Source organism: Diuraphis noxia, unplaced genomic scaffold, assembly GCF_037042655.1.
Source record: "Diuraphis noxia isolate RWA-SAM2 unplaced genomic scaffold, SU_Dnox_SAM2 contig0001, whole genome shotgun sequence".
In the NCBI taxonomy this organism is placed as follows: domain Eukaryota; kingdom Metazoa; phylum Arthropoda; class Insecta; order Hemiptera; family Aphididae; genus Diuraphis; species Diuraphis noxia.
In genome coordinates, this window is record NW_028301711.1 from 56542999 (window position 1) to 56563493 (window position 20495).

Consider the following 20495-nt stretch of genomic DNA (forward strand, 5'->3'; position numbering starts at 1 on the left):
TCATACCTACAAAAACTATATGTTTTTTTTCGTCCTCTCCACGAAGGTGGACTATTTTAACAACAAATTTAAGTACAAATGATAATCAAAAACTACTTCGTATTAAAAGTTTAAGTCAAACAAGGTGGTGTTGTCATTATGAATTGGTAAGAGTATTATTTATAAATTATGATAATATTCTTAATTGTTTGGAAAACATAAATAATGATATTGAAGAAAAAATAGATATAAGGAGAGAAGCAAAGTCGTTAATGAAAAAATGTCTTAAATTTGAGGCGGCTTTTATGTGTGTCTTGTGGCAAACTATTTTAGAACGTTTTAATAAAGTTAGTGAAAAATTACAGAAACCTGGGTTAGAGTTACTGTCTGGTTGTGATTTAATTCGTTCTTTACAACAATTTATATTTCACGAAAGAAAAAAATTTGATGAATATGAGAATTTGGCACAAAATTTAAGTGAAAAAATTATGGACAATTATGAAGACTTTGGTAAAAGAAAACAAAAAAGAAGTGAAAATCAAACTATTTTAAGCGGGAGAAAAAAGCTTGAAGTTGATACATTCTTTATTATTATAGATAAATTGATTTATGAACTTGATAGAAGACTTAATGCTTATAGTCTGTTTTACTCTCAATTTAAATTTTTGGTGAACTTTAAAACTGACATTGAACCAGATATTGAATCATTAAATAATTGTATAAGTTTTATAATGTCGACCTTGATGATAACTTAAAAACAGAAATAAATCATTTTTATCAATACATCAAAATCATTTCCTCAGATATTGATAATACTAGTGCTATAGCGAAACTTCTCTATGAGCGAAATCTTATTGATGTTTTTCCTTATGTATATATTGCATTGAGGTTATAATTGACAATACCTTTAACAAATTGTGAGGCAGAACGATCATTTTCAAAATTAGCTCTAATTAAAAATCGACTCAGGTCCACTCAAGTGGAACAGAGATTAAATGTATTAACCATAATGTCAATTGAAAATGACATATGCAAAAACCTTTCCTTTGATGATGTTTTGGACACCTTCGCAACTAGCAAATCCAGAAAAATGAATTTTACATAATCTTCTAATTGTATAGTTATTTGTAATTTTTGTATTATTACCTTTTTATATATTAACATTTTAATTAAATTATATTTTTAATAAATAAATAATTTAATATAAATTTACTTTTTAAGGGAAAATGTTTTTTTGTTGTTGTTGAATTACTAAATATTAATAAGTATATGAGTATAAAAATGTATTTTTAAAATTAGGGCCCCTAAAAATATGTTAGCCCAGGACCACTCATTTTATTAATCCGGCTCTGGACAAAGATTATCCAAATCGTTTGCTTTAACGTTATGATTATACTGATGAGTTTTGTAAAATAAATATAAAATTAGTTAAAAAAAGGTCAACTGCACAAACGGAGTTTATTCCTAAAGAAGCTGATCAACTTAAAAAAGCTTATACAAGTATGTTACCAATATCAATAACGAAGTACAATGATTTGAAAAAGTAATGCAAAAAAAATGTAATTCCTTCACAATACCATGCTTGGTATGCTTCTCTCCCATGCACAACAAGAGTGTTAGATCTAAATCTAAATGTTTTTAATCAATTGTTTATGTATTAATACAATTTAAATATTATAAAATTAAAAAAAATTAACATGTTACCAATTGATTACAACAAAATAAAAAATTAATTTTTATGAATTTAGATAATGCCGGGTTAATAATTACAAACCTACAAAACACACTAAGTCCATGTAAATTATGCAAAAGTCACTAAGTCCGACTTGACTTAGTAATTTGTACTTTAATTTTTAACAATTAATAAGATCTATAAATTGCACAGTGTCATATTATTTACAACTACTCATGAACAGTTAACTACTTCCCATTAAGGGAAACTCAATTAAAAAAAGAAAGAAAAAAATTTAGTTACATATGGTATACATTTTAAATTTGAAAAAATTGCAAAAGCTGATTCTCAACAATCATGTTTTTGGACTTTGTGTGTTTTGAATGAACAGGGTATTATTTAATATGGAGGGCTGGGATTTTATAGCAATTGCTAATTGTTATAGGATACAGATAAAAATGGCAGAGTGAGCTATACATTTGTTTTAAACATTGTGGACTCCAAATAAAAAATTGTTTAATGCCTTTTTGGCATATTTGAAGAATTTTAGTTTTAAGTGCCATTTTTCAAGTTAAGGTCCTATTTTTTGCTGATTTTCATAAAAAAAACATTTTATTTTGTATTTTCATGAATCAAGTTTATATTATTTGGGGTATGAAAAATAAAAAAAGTATGTCATTTATTTTAATAATTAATTATATTTTGTTTGAATCCATCGAAAAAATTTAAATACCAACCATTTTTATTCATATTAAAATCAATAAAATCTATTTTAAAGTAGTCCAGTGAAGGTCTATCGGATAACAACAGTTATGACTATATAATATATATATATATTGTGTAGGATTTTCTGACGTATATTTGTACATATTTTTTATTTAAATTTACATTTTTGCTATTTTTCATGCCTTTTATTTTATTTTAAGTATTACGGTGCATTTTTCAGCTATTTATAGTGCTATAAAATCCAAGCCCTCGTAATATCCATTAACTTATTTAAATATAAATAAAATCAACGTACTATCATGTATTGTGTATGAACTTGTTTTTATATGACATCTCTTATGTGTTATCTGAAATCTCATCTTCATTTTCCTTTTAACATAGACAAAAAAATACAAATTAATATCACATACATATCGATTAATATTAGGCTAATGATGAACTTAAGTAATATTTATTAAAAATAATTAGGTTGTTATTTTTTTTTTTAAGCTAATATAAACTTGCTTTAATTACTAGATCATTTTAAATTAATCATTTAAGTTTAAGAAGACTTATTATTTATTACTCATCACTTATCATAAACATTTGTAAAAAAAAAATTAATTAATTGGTATATTGGAATCGTGTAGATTTTAATAGCTATGATAAACATACACGATTCCACAAATTTCATATATATATATATAAGTATACGATTATCATTATTTTAGAAGCAATGTTGTCATACAATTTTTTGCTCTCGTTATTTTTATTAAACATGCCTAAGTTCAAATTATGACAAAATTTACAAATTCTTTAGTTGTTAAAAATGTATAAAACGTTTAAATTTTAAAGCTATGGATTGAAAATGTTAACCAACATTCCACGTAAGTAGTTTAGTTTGCTCCAAAAAAAAAACTGAAAACTATACAAACACAGTTTTTTATAGTTATTTTAAGTTCAGATTTGGATGAAATTACATATTAAAATACTAAGAATAACAATTTAAATTATACTGCTGTAATTTAACAATATTCTTCGTGTGTACTTATAATTTGTAGAGTACATTTTATATTTTAATATTGATAGTTAATGTCATTAATGTTGTTAATGACTTATATTAATACTATATAATAAATTGTATATACCTACTATGAATGACTGAGTGAGTCGGGTACATAATGAACAGTGGCATACCCAGGATTTTAGTACTGTGGACTGCCTCACTTAAGAGAGACCATGTAGAAACATTAGACAATTTAACCAACTATTTAATATTTATTATTAAGTTAATATTTATATTACCTATTTATTATTTATATCATAAATTGATACCAACATTCAATACAACTATTTATATGACATAAGTCATAACTAATTGTTAAGTAAATTTTAAATTTTACAAACTTCAGTTTTTCATATAAGAACCTTATTTATTTTTTATTAATAAGCAGATTTATTTTTTATTTTTGAGAACTTTGATGTATTAAAATCAAAACTCAAACTAGTAGTTTTTGAGTTAAGTAACTTTGTACCTTAAGGATCATAATATGTATATGGTAACGGGTTAGGTAAATAGGGAGCTTAGACGATTTTAAAAAGTTAACAATTACTATTGATTTATCAATACCTAAAAATAATTTGTATAAGTGATCCAAGTATAATAAATACTATATCTAACATTACTTATAGTTTTTATTTTTATAAAACCATTTTTAAGAATTATTATCCCTGGATAAACGTTGTATAAACTTAGAAACTACTCATTAGAATTTTGATTTAGATACATCAAAATTTACAAAAAAAATTATCCACTTGATAATTTTCAGTAAAAAAAGAGGGTTGTCAATTGAAAAATAAACATAATAATAGTCTAATTAAAATTTCTAACTATCGAATTTGAATAAATGTACTATTTAAGGGAAAAAACGGGAGAGCATACTTAAAAAATCACCTTGTATACATTGTAATATACTTATATAAGTATATAACTATATTTTTATAGAAACATTCTTGAGTATGTATATATTTTATAAATTATTATTACCTATTTAATATTAGTTTAATAATGATTATAATTGTACATTTTTTTTTTTAATAATAAAGATGTTATATTAGTTTGTCATTTTGAGAGGTCACATTTTACTGAGGAAAAAATTGTGGGTCAGCTAACCTCCCAAACATCCAACTAAGTCCACTACTGATAATGAATTTTATTTTATTAATTTGGAATTTATTTTACAGGTACTCGCATTTTTGGAAACAATAACAATATAACTAATATAAAACAACATATCCTAGACTGACTAACCGTCTCCACTCAGAATCGTTTTTTGTATACAATGATATTATATTATTGAATTCAAATTTAATACCATCCATTACAGTAACCGATTTGTAACCTACTGTATAGCAAAGCGACATCCACTTTTTCACTTTTTTTATAAGATGCTTTTAAAAACTACTATAAATTTTCAATTTTAGTCTCTTGGCAAAGGACCAATTAGATTCACATTTTTATCAGAAAAGATGCCAATGTCATTTTTACATTCCCAAACGTTGATAATAGACAGAATTATAACACACACACACATCATTGTAATATCATAACAATCATTTGCTACATTCAGAATATAAAAGGTCTCGTAGATTAAACCATAATAGTAAAATGTGATCAGATACTAAAATTGTATTTTACATCCCACCATTGGTTCCTCAACAAGATATTTTTAACTTTAACAACGCTTTTTTGAGTTGAACACAATAAATTTAATTTCTACATTGTTTTTAAATTTGTCTGGTACAGTTTGTTTTTCTAATAACTGACATGTGCTTACATTATATATAATACTATATTTGCATGTGAATATAGATGTTTATATGAGTGTGCATATATTTTTACCTATATATTATAAAGTAAGCAGTGGAGCTCAAAGTATTTTCTACAAAATACGGGGTCTGCACAACTAAAAAAGTTGTTACCTAATTGTCCAAGTTTAAATATTTTTTTTTCTAACTTTATAGATAATTAGAGATAATTCCTGATAAATTAAAACATTTTTTCTTGATATAATAAATATCTCTTTAGATAGATATAACCATACCAATAAATTTATTTTCTGTAAAAATTGTATTTCAACAAACTTTCAGACCTGTGTATTAGGTAGAATAAATATGTCTGGTAGTGTTGGCTGCTGATGAAATAATTGAAGACATCGTAACATGTATTGATCTTCTAATATTTCTAAAACAAATTTATTAAACATTTTTAAAATATTTCAAATAGTTAGTTGAATTAGAGTCAATTATATTCATAATGTATTACATTCTTATACTAAGTATTTAATTTAACATAAGAGGCAAGATTCAAAAGGTATTTATGTTTTTGAAAACATTTTTTTATTAAAATTAAATTTTTAAATTTTGTACTTTTTAGAATTACAACACACAATTTTAATTTAATCTCCATAAACCTAATATTTTTCTGAGTTTTTGACACATAAAAATTCAATTTAGGATGATTAATATACAAGTTATAAATTGAGCGTAGATTCATATGAATTAGCATATTTATTCTGGTTATTGAATGATATGCTAAGTGAGCATAAAATTTGTTTTATGTTATAATAATTTGAAAAATGGAACTTTTTCAGTGGATATTTTTATATTTATCCATTTTTTCTATTTAAAAGGCTTATATTATAATTTTCATTTCATTTTTCATTTTGTAGTGTATATTTCAATGTTTTTTTTTTGTTTCTTTAGAAATTTTTGAAATATATTCTATAATAATATAAGAAAAAAATATAATATTTTTATAGTTTTGATTAATATCAAAATAAATTAGTATGTATACTAGGAGACATTAACAGTCTTCCTTAAGATCTTAGACCTTAGATCAATGATCGGTAAAATAAAATAGATATATCAAGATAAGAAATTAACAATTACGGCCATTATTTCAGAAAAAAATGAAGAAAAGTATTTAAAATTATGTATATGGAGTTGTGAACCAACATTCTGCGAGTACCTATCCATGAACCACTCCAATAATATAAAAATATTCTGTTTTAAAATATAAGAATAAAACTAAATTTTTATTTAAAAAAAATTAAAAAAACTTAAAAATAAGTCCAGCGATAAAAAATCACTGGTTGTCTGTAGTTTATAATAATTTAAGTTGCAGGAAAAATCAGGTTTGCTGGTAGAGTCAATATTATTATACTAAAGTTATAGATAAATTTAACACAAATATCTTGGATCAGAGACGTAATTATTAATTATTTTTTTCTTTATACAGTTTGGTTAGGGATTCATGATTATTTGCCAATGCTTTAAATACAATATGAATCTCATAGATAATTTCTATCATTTAAAAATATGGTACAGTTTATTCTGTGTAAAAAGTAAATTTAACTATATGTTCCTTTAATTAATTAATATTAAATTCTATTAGGTACCTACCTCTACTTTTTATGCATTTAGATTTTGAAAACATTGTGAATTTATTTTCAGCTGTGCTCATCTTGTTACATGTTGAGGGCGTTATCTGATTTGTATAATAAAATATATTTACTGCCATATCATCTATTTTTTTCAAATGCATTAAATCATCAGGTTGAATAACTGGTAATGATTCTACATTGGTATAAATATCATCATTATTAAATGTCGATGTTGACAAATTTTCACCAGTTCGTAAAGACAAGCTTTCAAATTTCGCTATATAACCCAAACTTGGAGTCTCAACTGGTAACATATAAGTTTTAATGCTCGTAACTAGTGAATTAACTGTCGATAAACTTGATAACACAACAGCGGGACTTGATTCAAATGGTGTAGTAGTGGTATAAAATCTAACTTTTGGAATCATAGAACTACTTGACACTGATAGTATTTCTTCTTTGACTTGAGCTGAAGAATTATCGTTTTCTGACACTGCATCATGAATTGGCTTTATAAATAATTGTTCAAGAGTGAAGTTCATCTCTGTATTGGTTGACTTTTTTTTTAATAAAGGCATAGTATCATCATTGAATAAAATATCCTTTGATATGGTCTGAGGTTTGAAAATTAACAAATCAGCTGTTTCGTCTTTTAAATCCATTTTTGATAAATCTGTAAAATTAAATCGTAATAAATAAATTATTTCATTTATTTTTATTTTTATACAATTATATAATTAAAAAAAAAAAAAAAATTATGAATTAGGACTTAAATAAAAATGTATATAGTTACTTTGTAAAAGACACAATTGTAACTTAAATATGTGTAGTAGTGATCAAATAGAGAGAGGGGGAACAGATACTGACCTTTTTCTAATGTCGAATATCTAGTAATCATAAATTATATTTTAATTAATTAAATAGTGAAGTGCATATTAAAAATCAACTATATTCTCCCCAGTGGCGGCTTGTGGTATGGTGCATAGGAGCAAGTGAACCAGCCAAAAAAATTATTTAAAAATTATCAATTTCCTATAATGACATATAACTGATTATTATGCACATAGTCTGTGATAAAAAATATATATATAATAATAAAAGAAGTTTTTGCAGTTTTTGTGTTGAGAAGTGTCTATAAATGATTTGTGGAGCACAAATTGTTTATACTCCAGATGGCCAAGTAAATATTAGCTACATGTCTCGACGTATCGGTTAGTAATATATGGTGGTTTGGAGCACATTTAATGTGTGCACTGAACCTATTTTTATTGTGCTTACTGCCTCAATGTCACATTGTTCGTCTAAAAAATAATGCAGTAAGCACAACAGTACAATGTACATTGTACATTATCCATTAATAATTGCAACCGATATGCTCTCAAGTCAACTAATAACTAATAAGTAATACACTAATAACTATTGTAATATCAACAATATAATATAAAAACAGATTAAAATCATATTGTTACAAAATTAATATTTTTTACCATCTTACGTACGGATCTATGAATTTTTTGTTTGTGCTCCATCTTATGTGAACCTCACGAGCCGCCCCTTATTATCCCTCATGACAAAATAATTTGACTACCACTGAATATGTGTATAGTATTATGTTGTTTTAAAATTTAAGATATTTTATTGTGTTAGAATTTAGATTTGAATAGAAGTTCGAAATAGTTAAGAAATTCTGATTTATTATATTATTTAATTCAATATTTAAAATAACTTTTTAAAAAAATACAATTTTTTACTGTTATAGGATTAGGTTTTTTGAATATATTAGATTCTGTGCAGATTGATTTACCAAGTATTAATGATGGTTCAAGAAATGAATCCTCATCAAATAAAATGTCCTTTGGTATAGATAAAGTCCTTAATGATGATGAATCCGGTATTTCATCTTTTAAATCCATTTTTAATACATCTGTAAAATTCAACAAAAATTAATTCTTATACTTATTATATAAATTAACTATCAAATATGTTCAAAATTTAAGATTACGGAATAAGATACATTATTACAATATACAGCAGGGTTGGCCACTAACCTTTATTTTGGGAGTCTCAAATTTATGAAGATATTTTGAAATGAGTCACTTTGTTAAGATAGGTAAATATGTTTATAAAACGAAAATATATTTCTGATTTTATAACAAATAAAGGAACATTCATTTTTTACACTACACAGAGCATAATTGTTCAGGTAGTACTCATAAGATAGCAGGTATTAAGGAATAGGATTTCACTTTTGAGGAGTGTTTTTTTATATTATAATATGAATTTATTTTACTTTAAGCTAAGTTTCCATTTTCAAGAGTCACACGAGACTCACTCGCAAGCCTCGTTGTGGCCACCCCTGATATATTGTATGCAATTATTTTGTTCTAATAAAAACATATCTAAAGAATTTCATCATATTATGTTAAAACATAAGTTTAAAAAGAATACAATTTTGATTTATTATATTTTTAATTAAATATTATTTACTAATAAAATTTGGTAATTAGAAAAAAACATGTATTAATAAAAATATAGTAATAATAATAATAATCTTACAACGATATTCAATTTAACTTATCATTATGTAATTTTATTCATTTATTAAGAAAAGTCTGACGAAAGACATTATAAATTGTTATTATTACAGTAAAAAAAAGTTTACAATAATTTTAATAAGCGTCTTAGGTTAGAATTTTGACAAAATTTGTCAAAATCACAAAAACTAGTAAATCATTTCGAGTAGGAAATACTTAAAAATTTATTATCACGATTCCTTATAAGTTTGTCAATCCTTAGCAAAAATAAAAGTTCACAGAAAAGTTAAATTAATTTTCATGAACGTTTAAAATTATTTCATCATTGGATATTACATGTAATGCAAACTAACAATATTTTTCATGGAACAATATTCTTATTTTGTTGCATTTAAAAAATTAATATGTAATTGTAGATAATTGAAATTAGGTTAAATATATTTATTATTTTGTCTATAAATATTTTTAAAACTCACCTAAAAATTTTTTTGAGTTTGCAGATAACTTTTTTGTTCCACAAAACAGCATATTTTTTTTAATTTCTGGATTCTACAAAAAAATGATATATTTAAATATTATAAATATTAATTATCAAACCACTATCATAGATAATTTTAACATGATAATATTAATCAAACAACTAAATCATTTTATGTTTGTGTACGATAATCTTTTAACAATTTTAAAATAAAAAGTTGCTCAAGTAGAGTAACCCTGAACATTTAATAGATAACAAATATAAAATTAATTCCTTATCAAAATATTAATTATCTTATTTTTATGCTTACTTTAGAATTCTCTTTTGTTTCATTAGTGTTTAGAGTATCAGTAGCCAATTTGTTTTCCATAAGCGCGATTCTTTTTCCAGTTTCAAATTTGGTTATCTCACTATTATATGCATGCATATTTCCCAACTTCATAATCAAGGGTAAATATTTAATATGTGAATTATTTATGAATAAATCTATTATCTGAAATTTAAACAAAATATTTTTTTACAAATTCCAAATAATTGATTAATATGAAAAATAATTTTTTTATAGTTATTTTGTTTGAAATTTACCTGACTTAAATCTGTGTGACTGGCTTTATAAATTTTGTCATTTAACAGTGATGGAATAATACAAAATGAAATGGGAGCTGAATTATTTTGATGTGTATATCTCTGCACCACTACAATGTCAGGGCTTATTCTTTGTTGAACAATTTCTTGAATAATTTTAATATACACATTTAAAAGATTTTGTTCTATTTTGAACCTGTAAACAGCGTAAAAATAAAAAATCATTGAAATATTTCTAATTTAATAAAACATTTAAAGCTCTATACCGTATCATTTTAGTAGAAACAACCATTGAATTTGTATATAATATTATAGAATATTCATCAATTTCTGTTATGAATAATACAAACATTTTAAAAGGAATTAACGATTTTAAGCAAAAATCAAATTTCCATAAGACAATGTTATCATTATTTGTGTTTTCAGTATCCTAAATATAAAAACATATTTAATTTTATCAAGTAAATGAGATTAAAAATTAACAATATTTTGTCCTATTAATTTAAAATACATACAATTTTATTATATAAGCTTTTGTACTATTAGGTTTTAGATGTAATTGAACAAATTTTTAACCTACCATTAAATTTGAAGATTCTTCTAGTGATCCATTTGATAACATTGATGTATTTAAATTGTCATTAGATTCGTTAAACAAATCTGTTTTCAATGATTTTGGCTCTGAATATTTATTTTTCCTCTTAAGTGGATTTAGTTTTTTAGTACGACAACTTAACACTTGATGCTGTAAATTAGCTACTAAACCGGCAATAGGTGATGAATCCATACACATAAATGGATAATATCTTGTAAGTAACATACTCTCTAGCTTTAGTCTTTTATTATATGACCAATAGTTTATGTTAGTGGGATGACTATTTCTAGCAATTATACCGTTTATGTCTCTTTTAATGGACTGAAATTAAATATTGTAATTATATTATGGATTAAAATATAAAATAAAAATTTTACTTAATGCGTAAAATATATTTCTGATTAATTATAACGAAATTGATATTTTTAAATAGCTTACCATATTAAAAGGACGCAGTAATAGCCTATACAGCCGGCCTGGAACCTCATCTACCTGATCATAAATTTCAGCGATAACACATCCAGAGTAAAACAATTTGGGTTCAGCTTTATTTAACGTATCCAATAAATCTGGTGGTAAATGTTCTTCTTCTATATATTTTAAGATTGTGTCATCATAATAACTGTAAAAATATTCTTTTGGTGATTTTGAATTCCTTTCCGTGTTAATTTTTATCGAAAACCCTTTGTCTAAAGAATGCAATATAACCACCAACACGTTAGGTTTGAATTCATTAGGTTCATCAAATAAAACGTCCAGTAAACTTGATGGTTGAAAACACTAAAATAAAATATTAAAAACTAATTAAAACTAATTTTAATAGTAATTATCAAGCTTCAGAAGTTATTGCATATTTTGCATGTTTTTGTGAAATATAAAATTTGTTGCTTAGCAAGTTAGAAATCAGTTTATAAACATTTAAAAAAAGTTAATGTACATATTTTTTAAATATTTTTTGGTTTTAGGGCACATTTTTTATTTTTACAATTTTCAAACTACAATTAGTGATAATACATTTTATTTAAAAATTTATACATTTTGAGAAATCATAGTTTTCACAATATATTTTTTCATGTTTTTCAAATACCTAGCTGGTATGACAAAAAACAACAATATTAAATCATTATTATATGGTCAACATTTAATTTGTAACTTTACATGAATATAAGTATTTTTTTATATAATTTTAATAATAAGAAGAATTTTAGTAAAGGAAAATGTTTAAAGTTACTTATTGATTATCAAAGTTATTTTAGAATTATATTTTAAAATGTATAGTATAAATATATAATAATGTATGATATAATATAACAAATATATAGGAATGTATCTATCATTTTTGTAATGTTATTAATTTTAAGAGAACAGCTATAATGGCACGATATATTAATTTAATTTTCCTAAGAATATTTTCTGAACTGTTAAAAGTTTCATAAATTATTTGTATTTTTAGTACCTAAGAAAATAAAAGTGCATTTTTGCAATTTTTTAAAACCCAAATGCATGCATATTTAGCGCTTTTAAGACTATCAAGTTATGAATGCTAGTTATTATTAATAATATGTTTAATTACATTCTCTGGCCACTCTTTGGAATCAGCAAATTTGCATAATAGTTTTCTGTGTATAGAATATAATTTATTGAATAAATTGAATGGTTTTTCTTTTAATTTTTTGCTGGAATTTTCCTCATCAAAACTTAATGTAACATCACTCATAAATTCTGGTTTTAATTGACACCATTCAGCTTGTAATTCATCAATTTCTTTTTGAAAATCTTCTTCGGTGTATAAATTTACCTCTTTAAATTTATCTGGAAAAATGGCCATTTCTTGTAACTGCTTATCATTTATTTCTTGTTGTAAATCTTTAAACACTTTTTGTTGTACATAACCTTTATATTCTTGAGATAATTCATCTAATTGATGTTGAAGTTCAAAAAATGTTTGATTCTCTTTAATATGATCTGTAAATATTGTATGGCCATATGAATTTGTTTTTAATTTTTCTTCTTCATCATGTGTGAGTTTAGAATTTGGATTAATTTTTAAATTCAATTCATTGCACATTGAAATAGGTATTTTATCCGAAGATATATAATCGTCTATTGAACGATTCGATTCTACTTCTCTATCTTCAACTATTTCTATAACTTTTTTTATGTCATTAAATTCTTCTTCGCTTAGGTCTTTAGTATCCGAATCAGTACTTTCCTGAGATTCTTCTTCAAAATTTTCAATTTCTACTTCAGGGAACTCAAGTATTTCTCCTTCAAACCCTTCGATATCCACATCAGAATCATCTTGTACTTCTTTTTCAGATTCTTCGATTTTCACTCCAAACTCTACTTCTGTTGTACTTTTCAATGCTTCAATTTTGAATTTTGAATTTTCATGTGTTACTTTAAAATATTCATCATTTGTAAATTCAGAATGTACTCTAATTTCTTCTTTAGAGTCATCTGTTTCCACATCAGAATCTATTTGTACCACTGTTTCATTTTCTTTATCATTCAATTTTTCTTCTTCATCATGTGCAAGTTTAGAGTTTGGATTAATTTTTAAATTCAATTTGTTGCATATTGAAATAGGTATTTTATCTGAAGGTATATAATCGTCTATTGAACAATCCGATTCTACTTCTCTATCTTCAACTATTTCTATAACTTCATTTATGTCATTAAATTCTTCTTCGCTTAGGTCTTTAGTATCCGAATCAGTACTTTCCAGTGATTCTTCTTCAAAATTTTCAATTTCTACTTCAGGAAACTCAAGTATTTCTCCTTCAAACCCTTCGATATCCACATCAGAATCATCTTGTACTTCTTTTTCAGATTCTTCGATTTTCACTCCAGACTCTACTTCTGTTGTACTTTTCAATGCTTCAATTTTGAATTTTGAATTTTCATGTATTTCTTTATAATGTTCATCATTTATAATTTCAGAATACACTCGAATTTCTTCTTCAGTGTCATCTATTTCTACATCAGAATCTTTTTGTACTTCTGTTTCATTTTTTTCAGTATTTAATTTTACATCATCGTTTGTTTCTCCTCCAGTATTATTTTGTAATTGTTTTTCGCTTTTTTTCTGTAATTCCTCTTCAACTTGTACATTTTTGTAAAATTCTAACTGGAAATGAATATCTTTATTTTCCTCTTTTTGTGGTTGGTTGATTACATCTGTTCCTGCCTTACATAATTTTTCTTTTAATGCATCTTTATCAGATTTATATATAAATGTTTTTAATGCATCATCGTAGAAGTCAACTGATATTTTTTTACCAACAACCTGTTGTGCATGTCCTTTTAGTTCTTGTGACATTGGATAATTATATTGTATAACCAAATCAAAATGTTGATATTTTTCTTTTCCAATAATTTCTTCAAACTGATTTCGAATTACTTCATTTTTATTAATTTCTTCCTGTATTTGTTCATTACATTTTGGCTGTAATAAACCATCTAATTTTTTTAAGAATTCTTCATTCAGTTTTTGCTGTACAATTGATTGTGTTTTATCATTACTTAATTGATCTAATCTATTATAAAAAGGTGCTGAATCTTGGATAAATGAACAATAAAGATTTTTGAAAAATTTTATTTGAACTGGTAAATAATCCTTCTTAGAAACTTTTTCCAAAATTTCTTTATTTAATTCATTAAAATTTTCTGGATTTAGTTCTTTGATATCTTTATTTATATCTTCAATTTCTTGGATTAGTTCTGTTTCCCTTTTTTGTTCTGTTAAGGGTACCCTAAAAATAAGTTCCTCAATCTTTTCTTGAAATGACCTACTGTACGATCCCATCATGTTTTCATTTATATTTTTCTGTTCTGGTAATTCAGTTTCTAGTATACCATCACTGTTATTTATTTCTTGTAATTTAATTTCATTACCTTTTTTTATTTTGTTTTGTGTAGTTAGAGAATTTATATTTTTTTCTGAATTAGCGTTTATTTCTACAAAGGTTAGTTCTCGATTGTTTTCTCTTTTCTTTTTTTGATTAAATTCATGACTTTTTTTTGATTTTTGTTCAACTTTCTCTTCAAAATGTTGTTTTTCTTTGTCAGCATTTTTTAGATACACACTATCAAACTCTTGTGGAATTTCTATTTTTAATTCTATTTCTATTTCAGGATTCTGTTTTTTCAAGTCTTTTTTGTTTTGTATATCTGTACATAATTGTTGTTGGAATTTTGAATCGACTTGTACTTGTAAGTATAATTCTATTTCATTATCTGATTCACACTTTTTTTCTTCTTTTTTGTCAGATATATAATTTTCTTTTTCATTTACTTCTTCTTTTTCTGTTTGTTGGATATCTTTTTTTATTGTTTTAGATTTTTCATTGTCTTCATATATTTTGTCTTCCTGTTCAACATCAATGTTTGTAGTTCCCAAATAACAATGAGCAAGATTGAACAATGTCTAAAAACAAAAAGTAAAATTATTTATATTATATATTATGATACTTATATGACTCATCATAAAGATAACATAATATACAAATTACACATACTCTTGCGATTCTAATTTGCTCGTCTGCCAAGTTGTCCATGATAATATTATATAATCAGTAAATAATTAATTCAGCAATCAGTTTATCATTCTGTAACTATCTAGAAATTTAAAAGTTTGAACATATATGGTGGTGATTATATTATATAACTTATACACAGAATAATAAAGCAATTTTAGGTCTTATAATCTCTTACTTTTCGAAGTTTGCTGACTCAAGGAATGAATCACAGAAACACAATTTCACCTAAAATCATAATAATTTTATACACTTAAAAACAATCTAAATTACAGTTGAATATTTAACATATTTTTATAAATATATTAATTGTACTTAAAGAATTCAATGGTTAGAAAGAATATAATTCATGTAATAAATCATAATTTAAGGGTGTTTCAAAAATAACATTGACAGTACAGTATTTTAAATTAATATAAATCAAATTTATTTGTATAAAAACCAGAAACATGCCATTCTCTTCAGGAAAAGTTAAGGTTTAAAAACAACTTTGGGCATATGACAACCTACTAACCTTACCTCCTAAATACCAGTTATTGCTCATTCAATTTATTACTGCATTCTATTAAATTAATAGGTCTATGATTTACACTTAATTTGGGTTGTAAATGTTTATAAGGGTTTCTAATTCAACATTGCTAAATTGAACAAACCAAGCGTTGTCATTAAATAATAATAATATTTATTTTACATTTTCACTACATGTATGAATTAACCAAAGCCGGGCAAGTTAAGTAATTTTTTCAACTAGTTAAAAATAAGTTATTTTAACATAAAATCTAACTAAATTAGGATATAAGTTAGTTTCTGAAATTTTTCAAATTTATAGCTAGTTAGAAGTTAGTATAGTGCAAAATAATAACTTAAGTTAGTGCAGAAGTTAGAAGTTTTATAATAATTTAAAATATAAATGTAATATTTAATTACGGCATGAACTATATGTATTATAACACCCAAAAAATTAATAGTGATGATTATAATTTATAAATCACAAAATAATTTTCTTTACAATAATAAAAATCTTCTTAATCATTTATTAAATCTTTAAAATGGATTTCAGTTACATAATAATAAATAATAATAATAGTTAAGAAAATATATGCTTTTTTTTTTTTACTGTGTTTAAATACTCATTTTATATATCAATATTAAATCACAAATTACAAAATAAGGTTTTTAATAACATTTAATACCTAATATATTAAATTGAAGCAGTACATAGCTTTAAATATTTGAGCCCAGTATATGGACGTCCCTTGTTAAAACGCTTCTGTAACTTACAAAAAATATTAATGTTGCTTTCTTTTTGCTTTCTATTAGCATAACCAGATACATAACAAGAAACTACCATGATGTTTATCACTCTTAAAATTCAATTTAAAAATACAATCAAAATTGTTGTGTCGTAATTTGATGTTTGTCCTGGGCCTGGTTCTATAATCATTAATTTTAAATATTTAATAGGCAGACATTTTATTCAATAGCATAGTCATAAATGTCATGGATTAATCAATCGTATTTTTCCCTCTTGAAATATAACTGACCAATTTCAATAAATGCATCTAGTTGGCTATCTAGTTGTCTCATATGATATCTACGATTTTAAAACAGTTTTAAGTCATCGAGAAGTTGAATTTCTGAAAAGGTTTCATTGTATACTATATTTTAATAATTTAAAAAAAAAATTTGAATTACCAAAATTAACATAAACATAAAACGTTAAACAATGTTTGTTAGTAATCGCTTCACTTGTGAACAAGCTGAAGCCCCCTCCCATTACTTGTATTATTATTACTTATAAAATATAATTATAAAATCATGAACATCTTACTGAATTAGTTATAACAAATAACTAATAATATAGGAATACCTAGGTATTCAAATTTACTAAAAATAGTTTTTAGTAGAAATATGAACTACTTATATGAAAAACCTTGTATTAAATGTTCAAGCCTCAGCTATACAAATTAATATTGTATAGATTTTCAACTACAAGTACTGAGAGTTTTAAATTTTGACTCCCCAAAGATACTAACTAAACCCAATTTGCTTGCAAAAATCTCCAATGGAGTTTATTATTAGCTCTACGCGTAGCTCGAAATGCTGCCAGTGAGCCATCTATACCATGTAATATTATAAGAATCACTATCATGATAGAAAATATAACCAGGTATGATCACACAGAACCGATGTGCATGATGCTGAAGTCGCGCGTGCAACAAATACATTTGAGTTTCAGGCAAGAAACGTCACTTAACAGTTGTATACAGTATACACCTGCGTTTCCCAACCTTTTTGCAATGGCGACCCATAAATTTAATCTTTATTAGGTACGCGACACCCCACTCTAAAAAAAAAAAAAAAAAGTATACCGTAAATAAATAAGATTCCTATTATCCATTTTATCATTGAGTTTTTTATAAAATACAATAAACAGAATAATAACTTGATAAATAAATAAAATAAATTATGAAAAAAATACAAAAAAATAGTATAATAGAAAATTGCTGAATTTAGTGTGAATTTTGATGCTGGATGCTGTCGCATAAAATGTCCCATTGAGGTACGATTTCAAATAAACTGATACGCATGCACCTATGTGTGACATCTAATCTGTTTCTTTATTTTGTTTTAATATTGGCCATAGTAGAAAATTATTTTTTGCACCAATAAGTGATGGGAAAAAGTAATAGTTTTTTTCATTGCATTAATTGAAAGTTCATTAGATACTGCACACCAAAAATCTACAATAGTTCCATTTTTAAATTTATTTTCATAAGTTTTGTCAACAGAAAGATCAATAACCTGAGTTTCAAGAAGCGTATTGAAGTTCAACTCGACCTAGAAACAGTAAAACGATTTTATAACCCATGGTTTGGGAAATGCTGGTATACACAACATATTATGTGATACGCAAGAAAATACCATAAGCCCGTACTCGATGTGTTTATAACTGGTGATTTCTATCATACTACGTATAATCAATGCTATAAGCAGCATAAGCTATATCCAACAATATATATCTATGCAATGTAATATATTATAATAATGTAATGGATATATTATGCTCCTTCTATACTACCTATAATAATTAATAAATACTGAAGGGACCATATTATTTTTCAACTTCAGTCTTCAATTTCTAATTACCCCAGGACTAAACTCTTAATCGAATTTAAAAAAAATGTGCACTATAAATACAGCTTGAAGATTTAGTAAAGAACCCGGTATATGGTTGATAGTTGAAGGCTAGTTACTTATACAGTTTTCAACTTGTGTATTTTATTTTTTATGTGTTTGAAAATTTTACGTCAATATCATTCACACACGAGTTATAAAATAAACCTAACACAAACAGATAAATGGAATCAAAATGTATATAAAGAACGCTGGTTTTAAGACACAACCAATCACTATGAATACATTGTGTAATAGCTGTACCATTCTCACTAATACGTGTTTGTTAAGCCACCCAAGCACTAAGCCATTCGGTTAGTTCTGGTATGATGACTTTAATTTCACTGAATAAAGTGAAAAGTTCAGTTATACATACGGCAAGGTTTAAAGAATTCTTTGATAATTTATTTGACGTTTTTAATAGTATAACATACAGTTTGGCAAAGTCATTAACAAAGCCATTGATTAAAACTTCTGAGTTTTGATCATTTGACTTTTTTTAATGAAGCAGAACAGGTAATGGGAAAAATTTAAGTCCACAATAGAACTGGTAAATTACCGCCATGTATAATGGTTTGGAAAGAAAATATTAGTGCCTTAAAATTGTTATTTAACGAATTAAATGAAAAGTATAACAAATATTTCATATTAAAAAGAAAACTATCATAAGACTGTATATAATCAAGAGTAAGAGCAAAAGGAAGCAATAATATCACACCTGACACTACAAAATTTCATTCAGCCATCCGTATGTGCATGTGCAATACTTTATTGAAACCGTCCAAAAATGGAAATTGTGAATATGAATGTGATGCAGTTCAGTTCTTGACTACGTGCAGTTACCTTAAAAAAAAAAATTAAAATACAGTTAAAAGTAATAGGTGATCCAAATATTTATGAATATTCTGATAAAGAAGATGTTCTTAACATACATTTATCTTCAATGTATACTGAAAATATACTAATGGAGAATCATGAGGCTTGTGCGATGATAGGCTACGTAGCTGGATGGGTATATGGTAATCTGATTCATCAAGAATGTGCAGATAAGCTAGCTGAAAAAAATGAGGATAATTCTCAAGTCAACCTGAAAAATACACATATAGAAATTAAATGTATTAAAATGCCAATTTATAATATCAATTTAAAAACACATCAGGATTTGCAAAAAAAGTTACGTGAGTATATTTAATTTAAATATAAAGTCACTTTTATTAAAAAATAAAACCAGTGTTTGAGAAGAAAAAATAAAAATTGTTGATGTTGTTTGTAAACCGGCTTTGAATATATTTAATGCATGTAAAACCGAATTTTTAAAAACATTGTTAAATGTATAAATAAATATTTTCGTAAAAAATAGACATAACAATGATGATACATTTATGTATATAAAATATTAAAAATTAAAAAAATTATCCATTTGTAAATCAGTATGTAAATTAATTTAAAACTTTTCTATATTAATTAAAACGTATAATTTATATTCTTTAATTTTACCTATATTGTATTATATTATATACTTGACTATTACATACCTATTCATTTAACATATTATATTATTGATCATAAATATAAAAATATTGTACATATTATATACTAACTTCAAAATTATAGTATACACTATTGTAAAATTATAATAAATACCTACATTTTTTATATTGTTCTAAAAATATTTTGTAATAATCTTTATGTAATGTCTCATTCTACATATTTTTAGTTAGTATAAACAATATTTTGTGGTGATTATACGATTATTTTGCCACAACTATCATTATCATTTAAATGCT

General features: G+C 24.8%; 1 protein-coding gene across 1 annotated transcript; it reads right to left on the reverse strand.

Annotated features, from left to right (window-relative positions):
• Window positions 1-5502: 5502 nt before the first annotated feature.
• Window positions 5503-19767, reverse strand: LOC149060982 (uncharacterized). The gene is made up of 14 exons (XM_089215916.1): window positions 19641-19767; window positions 19427-19551; window positions 15710-15759; window positions 15514-15613; window positions 12567-15422; window positions 11432-11773; window positions 10979-11314; window positions 10665-10828; window positions 10399-10594; window positions 10124-10306; window positions 9812-9884; window positions 8606-8725; window positions 6821-7474; window positions 5503-5600 (listed from the first exon to the last, which is right to left on the reverse strand). The coding sequence occupies exons 4-14, from the start codon at window positions 15550-15552 to the stop codon at window positions 5503-5505; spliced, it is 5061 nt and encodes a 1686-aa protein (XP_089072042.1). The 5' UTR covers window positions 15553-15613; window positions 15710-15759; window positions 19427-19551; window positions 19641-19767.
• Between the last annotated feature and the right edge of the window lie 728 nt (window positions 19768-20495).

Coding starts and splice junctions, on each gene's coding strand:
- LOC149060982 (XM_089215916.1), bottom strand. CDS start 15,552: ATGGACAACTTGGCAGACGAGCAAATTAGAATCGCAAGA. Junction 9,885..10,123: donor AAACAAAAGAGAATTCTAAA/GTAAGCATAAAA, acceptor ATTTTTTTGTAG/AATCCAGAAATTAAAAAAAA. Junction 5,601..6,820: donor TAAATGCATAAAAAGTAGAG/GTAGGTACCTAA, acceptor AATTTGTTTTAG/AAATATTAGAAGATCAATAC.